General features: G+C 44.0%; 2 protein-coding genes across 4 annotated transcripts; both read right to left on the reverse strand.

Moving 5' to 3' along the window:
• Positions 1-1,629: 1,629 nt before the first annotated feature.
• C1H11orf97 (chromosome 1 C11orf97 homolog) lies at positions 1,630-5,714 on the reverse strand. 2 transcript variants are annotated; one of them, XM_048952047.1, is made up of 4 exons: positions 5,362-5,714; positions 4,786-4,890; positions 3,093-3,215; positions 1,630-1,903 (listed from the first exon to the last, which is right to left on the reverse strand). In XM_048952047.1, exons 1-4 carry the CDS (start codon positions 5,663-5,665, stop codon positions 1,884-1,886), a joined length of 552 nt encoding a protein of 183 aa, XP_048808004.1. In that variant the 5' UTR covers positions 5,666-5,714; the 3' UTR covers positions 1,630-1,883. The 2 variants fall into 2 exon arrangements, with proteins under 2 accessions (XP_048808004.1, XP_048807993.1); XM_048952036.1 differs by having other exon boundaries at positions 3,093-3,218.
• A 749-nt stretch (positions 5,715-6,463) lies between these two features.
• On the reverse strand, positions 6,464-9,191 carry ANKRD49 (ankyrin repeat domain 49). 2 transcript variants are annotated; one of them, XM_048952312.1, is made up of 3 exons: positions 9,006-9,074; positions 8,537-8,822; positions 6,464-7,669 (listed from the first exon to the last, which is right to left on the reverse strand). In XM_048952312.1, the coding sequence occupies exons 1-3, from the start codon at positions 9,014-9,016 to the stop codon at positions 7,211-7,213; spliced, it is 756 nt and encodes a 251-aa protein (XP_048808269.1). In that variant the 5' UTR covers positions 9,017-9,074; the 3' UTR covers positions 6,464-7,210. The 2 variants fall into 2 exon arrangements, with proteins under 2 accessions (XP_048808269.1, XP_048808270.1); XM_048952313.1 differs by lacking the exon at positions 9,006-9,074 and adding an exon at positions 9,084-9,191 and having other exon boundaries at positions 6,467-7,669.
• Positions 9,192-9,260: the final 69 nt, after the last annotated feature.

Raw genomic sequence — 9,260 nt, forward strand, 5'->3', positions numbered from 1 at the left:
TCTTCAACTCTGGCTTTAAGTTATCCATCAGTTCAGTTTCTTCATTGTACAAAACAGTTACCTCCATTAGAAAGAAGAAATATTTGTTTACGTTACTGCAGGACAGAAAGAATTCTGGCCTCAGCCCAGCAATCCAGCCTGTCCAGATCCCTCTGTAGGACCTTCCTACTCTCAGGCAGATCAACTTGCTGTCATCTGCAAACCCACAATACATTTCCTCAGTGTCAAGTTGGTGCAGAAAACGTGGGCCTTCATTGTTTGCAGCAGGGAGCCTCCAACTAGTATTATGTCCCCCTGCATGGTTCAGGCTCAGCCATCAGCTGGTTTGCCAGAGAGAACTTCAGGTCCCTCATCTGCTTCTACTCCACTGAAGCGATTCCATAGCTGCCAATCTGCAGGCAGGAAAGCACCCTTCCTCCTGGTGCCATGAGATTCTTGCCTTCCTCATCATGGAAATCTACTTTCAAGCCTGATGAGCACTGACTCTCTTTGCCCCCAGTTCAGTATATATTTCTCCTGAGCCTTCTCAGTGCTAAGCACTCCTAGCTTTCTCATCATCTCTTCAGTAACATCCCTTAATCATCTTCATGGCTACTGGCTGGATTTGCTTGAGTACATCTCCTGAACTGGACCTAGCACTCCAGATGTATCTCACCAGTGCTGAGGAGAGGAAAAGATCACTTCTCTCAACCTAATGACAAAGATCTTTCTAAGGCAGCCCAAGAGACTGCCAGCCATTGCTGACTGATGCTCAACTTCTTGTCCAGCAGGAGCCCCAGCTGTGCCAAGCTGCTTTCCAGTCTGTGGTTCTCCAGCTTGTCATGGTGCAAGGGATTATTTCTCCCTAGAAGCAGGACGTGGCATTTCCCTAATCTAAACTTCATGAATTTTTTCTCTGCCCAACTCTGAAACCTGTAGAGTACCCTTTGAATGGCACCTACCTGGTGTATCAAATGCTCCTTCTCATTTTGTATTCTCTGCAAACTTGCTGAGTTCTACTTTGTTCCATTGTCCAGGTCACTAGAGAAGATGTTAAACAATCAATTCTTGGTTTTCTCAGCCAGTGACTCCTCCAGCTGGACTTTATGATACTCATCACAACACTGTGAGCTTATCACTTCAGCCAGTTTTCCATTCACCTCATTGTACATTTATATAACCCGTACTTCATCAGTTGTCACTGAGGCTGTTGGGGCAGATAGAGGCTCTAGCAAGGCTTTTGACGAAGTAAACAAAATCAACTGCTCTCCCCTCATCCACCAACCAGCCTATCTCATTGCAGAAGGCTTTCAGGTTTGTAAAACACAGATTCCCCTTCATAAATCCTTGCTGGATACTCCCAACCACCCTCTTGTCCTTCATATGTTTGGAAAAGACTTCCATTATTAGTTGCTTCATCATCTTCCCAGGAACTGTGAGAAAGCCAACCAGCCAGCAGTTCCCTAAATCCTCCATCCAGTCCTGCTTGAAGACAGGAGTGACACTGACTTTCTGCCAGTCCTTTGGGACCTCTCCCAATCAGCCACAAAGCCATTGCTTGTCCAGTTTTTGTACAGGTACCCTGAAGGATCCATGACCGCTTCCTAAGTAGTGTGACTATACGATAAATACAAACGAATGCTCATTTGGTATCACCTCACCTGACTTTAGTAACTGTTGCAAGTGGGAGTTCAGTGATAGGCTATTTTAGGTTCCAGGCAGCCTCTATAATAGCTCTTACATAAATAGCGACACCGCAGGCTTATTTATGTTAAACTTTTATTAAGTTGACCTTGATAACCGAATCACAAACTCTTGGCCCAGGAATTGCTGAGCTCAATGCATGTTAAGAAAAGTTAAGGCATTTCCTCAACTACGTTATGATCTTCTGCTGGAATTTAGAATCACTCTGCAACAGAGAAAACTATAAAAATGTCAAATTTCATAGTAGCACATTCTTGTCATCAGAAACATTTTGTAGTTTTTTTTTTAATTGTAATATTTTCATCTCTGACTGAAATAGGATCAGATTTGAGTACTAACTACAACATCAGATAAAAAAGCAGCAGGAACATATGGATAAAACAGCTATAAGGAGAAAGTAAGCCCCTACCCAAACAAAACTTGTTTAAAATCTTATAAATACAGACCTAAATTTCCACAGACAGCTGGCCATTTTAAAGTTTCATTTGACACATCCAAACAGATTCACGTTTTCAAAAAAATCAAGACCCTTGTAAGGACAGATGTGACATCACAGAGCGAGCCCCCCACGAGCCAGCCACATTTAGGGAAAGGCAGTAAAAGGAAGAAGCAAAAATAAGTGCATTAACTTCAGTAAATTCAGCAACATGGGTCTAATTTCTTCCTTTCCCTTTATTCTCTTCTACTTATTTCTCCTACATAATTCTTCATTTCTTTATTTTTATTTCTATTCCTGTATTGCTGAACTGTGTTTTCCTCTCCAATTCCCTTCAGGAATTCCTAACTTTCTGTTCTCTGTCTCCTCTTTCACTCCCCTTGTCTGTGCTTCTCCTTTATCCTTTGCCTGGTGCCTCTCCTTCAGATGCTGAACACAGTAAGTTCATCTTCTCTTGGAAAAAGGAAATCTCTCCTTTTTCATCTAACTTCATAGACATTCCACCTCTCAATTATATATAATCACACTTTTTTTCCCCTGCTCCTTACACAGAAAAAAATGTGTGAATGGAAGCAGTTTGATATAGGAACTGAAGTCAGATTGCTTCCAGTTTTTTCTTGTTTCTATCTCTTCTGTCCTTCCTCTCATGTTATCTGCCTATTCTGCTTCAAAACAGGCACAAAAGCTAGTGAGGAGAAGCATCACTGCTCCTAGAAGCAGCCCTTAGGACAAAGAGCATCTACATTCCCAGAAGAAAACCAACAAATCCCATACATTTCAGCACCAAAATAAATTTGAATAGCCTGTCTTGTTTTAAATCTGTGCTTTTCTCACAGATGAGAAAGGATAGAAATGAGATATAAGATATAAGATATGCAGTTCAGTGAAATGCCAATCAACTTCAAAAAGAAACATTAACTGACAACTTTAAAGTGAGCTGTTATAGGCAAAGATTCTTATTGTTGACTCTTACTTTTCATTCCTACATGCCTTGAGTAGAACTGAGGTTGTAAAAGTAAGCCATTTCTGTTCTGCGATGCTGGCTGCAGGCCTCTGATGGAGAAATTCTTTTTCACACTCCAAATTCCTTTCAGAGCTGCTGTTAATAATTAGTCAAAATAATACTGTTACAACTGATTATTTAAACTTGTTCTAAAACTGGTGGAACATTTAAAGGATAATCCCTTTGTTCAGTCCTGTAGACATTGGTAGGACAGCACCAAAAGCATCCTCCACAGTTAATGGAAAAGAGTGACTGACATCTTCAGAGAGCAACTTTGTAATGTCCATTCATGTGATCAAACTGTAATCTTCCAGACAATTGTGATCCAGTGGCAGATGAATGTAGTGCAGTGTTGGTATGTTAAGCTCTCACTAACATGAGACACAAGAGTGAACTGAGCAGACTAATGATAGCATCTGCAACTCAGCCACTTGCCCAGATCCCCTTTACCATCAGTGGGAAGAGAGCACATACAGAGAAGGACTAATGCAAAGACAGTCAGAACTGTGCTTTCAAAGTGCCTTTTTTTCCTCCATTTTTAATATAAACAGAATTTACATAAGTAGTTCATCTGCCAGTGTGTGCTGTAATTGCCTAAGGAGTCTAATCACAGTCATGCAGTTGCAGGTTCAAATAATTTAAATCTGGATACTGACTACATCACCCAACTTTTGTACATTTTTGTCTGTGAATCCAATTGTTTGACACTCATTTTGAGTAAATTTACTTTTGGGTTCTAATCCTAAACAGGAAAACACAAAGACCTTGTGTAGATTTGGAAATAAAGGGAAAATTTAAGGCTTTGCTTCATTTGTGGAAGATGTAAATATTAAGAAAGATTGTGGTGGACCTATTTCAACAAAATGTAGCTTAACATAACCAAGGAATAGTTTTACACTGTGGGACAGAATGCAGGGCTACAGAACAAGAACCACATGTTATGGGGGAAAAGTATTGTGGATTTAGGAGTACCAGTTGACCAGCAGCCCAACACCCTCGTGCTAATGTTAGCTTTAGGTGTCAGCAGACGTAAGTTAAATGAAGTAGATCGTTCTCTGTACAGACTGCTAATGATACAAATACTGAAACACCTTTTTAATTGTTTCTTATCTAGAGCAAACACCTTGTTCCTTTTCAGACTTACATTTCCTCATTTTCTACTGTATTCAAGTCTGTCTATAACCTTCAAGCTGCCTAAACAGACTGACTCTCTGATTGCTTTGTTTTCCTCTTTTTCCTTTTGCTCATTTTTACCTCAACTTCTTCTTTTCAACACCAACTTCAAATTCTGAGAAGCAGAAGGTAGACAGTGAATTCAAGTAGCTACAACACCTCCTTCGAAGGAAAGAAGTAATAAAATCTCACTTCTTTCAAAAAAAGAAGTACCAAAACCTCTCTACCACTTGGTATTTTTCTGTTTTATTAAGCTGATAGATCACATGGAATTATGTGTTCTCTAAGTCTCATAATTTCATGCTAACAAAACTAGATGATGTATAATTCTTCTGTTTGTGAATTTTCTCTAGACTAGTACATAAGTGTTCTAGACTGACTTTTTGTTTAGTTTGGTTTTTAAATAAGTAATTTTGCTACAGTTCCTCAAAACATTTTCTGTTTCATTTGCCCTGACAAACACTTTCCATTTGCTCATAGGGAGGATTACCTGCAGCTGGATGCCTAATGTGGCATTCTTCTTTCCAAAAACAGAGCTCTTCTTCAAGGATCTCTTTAACTCTCTTACACGGCTCAACGTACAGAATGTTCTTCCCTGTTAGCAAAACACATCACACAAGAACCGGTCATTTTAACTTCCCTGATGCTGGTGTGTTTTAAAGCATGTAATTTCATTTTATCCCATTCTTCTTGCTTTAATGCACTTTAAGGCAGATTTACAGACACGACAGTGTTCAGCTACAGGGCTCTGCACCACGGGATGCTGCAGCCAAGGCAACCCTGTGCTCTGGGGAGCTGTGGCGATGGAGTCCCTCCATGGTGAACAACCCAAGGTGGAGCTGAGGGCGGGCGGAGCAGGTCTCGTAGCCCACGGCAGCGGGCATTGCCCCCCGAAAGTGGGCAACCCGACGCCAGGCGGCCCAGGGAGGGATGTGCCAACTCCCCTCCCCATCCTCCCCTCCCTCCAGGGCTTTCTGGAGCGCTCAGGAGGAGCCCAGCGCCCAGGGGACGGGGGAGCCGGGAGGAGCGGGCGGGGCAGGGCGACAGGAGGGGACGGGGCGCTCACGGGGCTGCCCGCCTCCCGCCGTCTCGCTGCGGCCATCGCTGTCCGCCTCCTCGGCCGCCCCCGCCGGCTGCTGGCTGTTGGCTGCCCTCATGGCCGCCGCGCCCGGCGGGTAGGAAGCGCGTGTGGCGGTTGCCGAGGGAGCGGGCGCGTTCTGCTCGGGCGGGCTGCGCTCGGGCGGCGGCTGCACATCGCCATCTTGTGGCTGTGCTGCGGACAGGCGCAGCCATAGAACGACAGAACATCCCGAGTTGGAAGGGACCAGTAAGGATCTTCCAGACTGAATGCCGGCACCACACAGGACCATCCAAAAGTCAGAGCGTGCTCTGAGAGCGTTATCCAGATGCTTCTCGAACTCTGGCAAGCTCGGTGCCACGACCAGTGCGCTGGAGAGGCTTGTTCCTGTTCACCCTCTGGTGAAGAACCTTTTCGACATTCAACAAGACCCTCCTCTGATGCAGCTTCCTGCCATCCTCTTGGGTTCTGTTGTTGGTCGCCAGAGAGAGCTGAGCGCTGCCCTCCACTCCTTGTGAGGAGCTGCAGCCATCAGGCCTCCCTTCAGCTGCTTTGCTCCGAGCTGAGCACACCGCCAGCCACCCCTCATAGGTCTTCCTCTATAGACCCTTCACCATCTTCGTGAACCACCACCTTCACCTCCTTTGCAAACTCTCTAACAGTTTTATGTCTTTCTTGTTCTGTGGTGCCCAAAACTGCACGCAGTCGTGTTAGGAGGCTGGCTGGCTCCAAGAGAGACAGGGTGATGATCCCTCAAGGATGTTCCATCAGAGGACCAAACGCACACTAATATAGAATCATTCCGGTTGGAAAAGACCTCTAAGATCATTGAGTCCAACCGTCAGCCCACCCCACCATGCCCATTCACCATGTCCCTCCATACCACATGTCCACATTTCTGCAGCACCTCCAGGGAAAGTGACTGCCCCACCTCCCTACTCTTTCTGTTCACTCTTTCTAAGAAGAAATTGTTCCTAATACCCATTTTTTTCCTAGTATCAACATATATAATACATAATATATAATATATGTACATGTATATATATATACACACATATACACATATAAACCACTGCATTTCTAACTTGCATTATTGTGGAGAAAAACTGTGCTTAAGTGCACACTAATGGTCTTAAACAAACCATGTTCACTTTGGTTAAATCATGGCAGTAAGACCTCTGTCAGACCTGGAAGCCCAGTTCAGATGTGGCAGATTAGATTTGGCTACCAAGAACTAGCCATCAGGTACTACAGGACTTCGGTTGTTCCTAAGAATAGTTCATTTGATTTATGAACAGGCAATTTCATTGGCTACTGAGCTTTCAATTAAAGATATGACAATAAAATATTTAGGGTTAAGTGTTTTATTTTATAATAGGCCTTACACCAGATCACTAAGCATTTTGAAAATCACCCAAGTAAATTATATCCATTCAGAGCTTCCATGCAGTTTTTAAAAAGTTCCTCAAAAATAATTTTCTAGTGAGCTGTAATAAACTGCATAACCCAACCTGAATTTCACGTAACATACGTAGTCCAGTTTTCCCTCTTGTTCTGACATTAATGTTTTGGACCAAACATCCCTCCAAATTTGCACTTACTGAGCACAGAATCACTGAAATTACGGAATTCATTAAAGCTTTCTGAATACCCTGATAACAGTAATGGCACTTCAAAGTATGAGGGAAAGCACTGAGCTGAATTGCAGAAGGTGAGATTTTCACTGATAAGAATATTTCAGTATCTTATTAAATGACAACCTTGATGCAAAGGGACAGACCAAGCACACAGATGCTGTGTGACAAACAAGAGGCAGTAAAACTCACATTCACAGCGTTTAGGGGGACACAGCATTTATGCAGTCTTCTACTATTTCAAAAAGGTAGTGGTATATATCGGTCCTCCTAGCAATGTCAAGGGCAGTTTCATCCAAGTTATTTTTCAGGTCTGCTTTTATGTAGCGATTCATCAGCAGAAGTTCAAGGGTTTCCCTACTGTTTTTGTTTCCTGCAGCAATATGTAAAGGTGTCAACAACCCATTTGTCTGAGCGTTGATGTCTGCACCCTGCTGAAGTAAGAACGCAGCCACTTCTGTATTGTTCCACTTGCACGCACTGTGCAGGGGCGTCCACCCATCCACTGTTTGTGCGTGAATATCTGCCCCCTGGGCAACCAACTCTCGGGCCATGTCCAAGTGCCCACTGTAGGAAGCTCGATGGAGAGGAGTGTATTGATCTTCATCGCGAGCGTTAACGGGAGCCAGCTTTTCGGAAAGGAGCCTCCTCACTGTAGTCAGCTGTTGAAGGGAAATAGGGAATGTAATACGAACCTTTGTAAAAAAGACACACCATTTCTATTGTTCTAAAAATGCTTTTTTTTTTCCCCCAAAGAAAAAGCAGTTTCTGTCCATCTCACAAAAGACTATGCGTGATAGAAAATTTTAAGATGAAACCAGTTATTATTACTTGAAATAGAGACACAACAGTCTAGCATAAAAACACAACTGCAATTCACTTCACTCAGTGTGGGGCATTAAGCTGCAGCACCTCAAGGACTACTTCTGCCTCTGAAGAAACATGTGCCTCCACACAACTATAAGTGCCTTTTGTGTACATTTATTTTCAGTGGCAGCCTTTGTTATAAACACAAGGATGTAACAAGCTGCCTAACAAGAACCTTCATCTTCTCACTCCATTTTCCAAGAACAGAAAGCTTTTTTTATTAACAAGATTGGGGGGGAAAAAAAAAAAAAAGAAAAAAAAAAGGTAGGATTGGATTTGATCCTTATGGATCCCTTCCTGTCTCAGCATATGTAGATTTGAAGAAAATAAAGCTTCAGATACACCCTCTCCACTCCAGTTAAAATGCTCACATACCATGAAGAGTCTGGCACACTTTTAAGTTGATCCAAGTTTAAGAACAGTGCTCATATTTCAACTCTGATCTACAGTCAAAGTTCTTCTTCTGAAATCTAATTGGCCAAGAAATATTGTAGTGTGTGGAACACAAAGGCAGATGCTTTCCAGAGCAGCTTGTGAAACCTCGGTCAAAATAGCTGGGAGGGATAAAGAGTAGCATAGAGAAGTTTCTGTTTGTGGATGGAACTGCAGACATCTATTCAATACAGCCTTTTTGTTAGAGATACACAGAACAGATGCCTTACCCGATTGTTTTCAGCTGCCCACAGTATTAATTTCTCTGGATTTTTCTCCATTTTTTTTTCTTGCATCTCATACCATTCCTCACTTCTTTCTTGTTCATCGTCTTCATCGTCAGACTGCCCCGACCAACCACTCTGAGTTCCTATAGGAATCAAATGCCGGTGCGTTTCCAGCAGCTCGAGTTGGTTAAAGCTCTCTGTAAACTCTGCAAACTCATCGCTGTCATCATCCCTCTCATCAGCGTCCTTCTCAGCAGCACGTTTGCCTTTGCTCATTTTCGGTTGGCATCTGTAAGGCGTGGATACACAGCAGTATTTGAATTAAGTGTTGCACACACTGTCAGTGGAAAGAGGCCCAGTGAAGCACAGGCCTCGCTCCCGTGCACTCCGCAGCACCCCGCTGCCAGCACGGGCAGCACCCGAAGGTGGTGTCGGTACCCTCCGCTTTCCCAGCCCTATTAACAAGCCTTACGGGCCTCCCATCCACTCTCTCCCCTGTCCAACCCCGCTTAGCTTTGCTCCCGCCCCACGAGGCAGCAAACTCACGCACCGATGACCGGGAACGCCGCTCCAGAGGCGGGGCTTTTCCTGCGGGGCGGTGCTGCCGCCGGGGCGCGCCCATTCACCTGCACATCGAGCCCTTCCGGCCCGTCGCTCCCGGCGGAAGTGACGTAAGCACCACGGCGGGAGTGAACGCCCGACTGACCAATCGCGCAGCTCGGCGGGA

The sequence above is a fragment of the Lagopus muta genome, chromosome 1 (assembly GCF_023343835.1).
Source record: "Lagopus muta isolate bLagMut1 chromosome 1, bLagMut1 primary, whole genome shotgun sequence".
NCBI lineage: Eukaryota > Metazoa > Chordata > Aves > Galliformes > Phasianidae > Lagopus > Lagopus muta.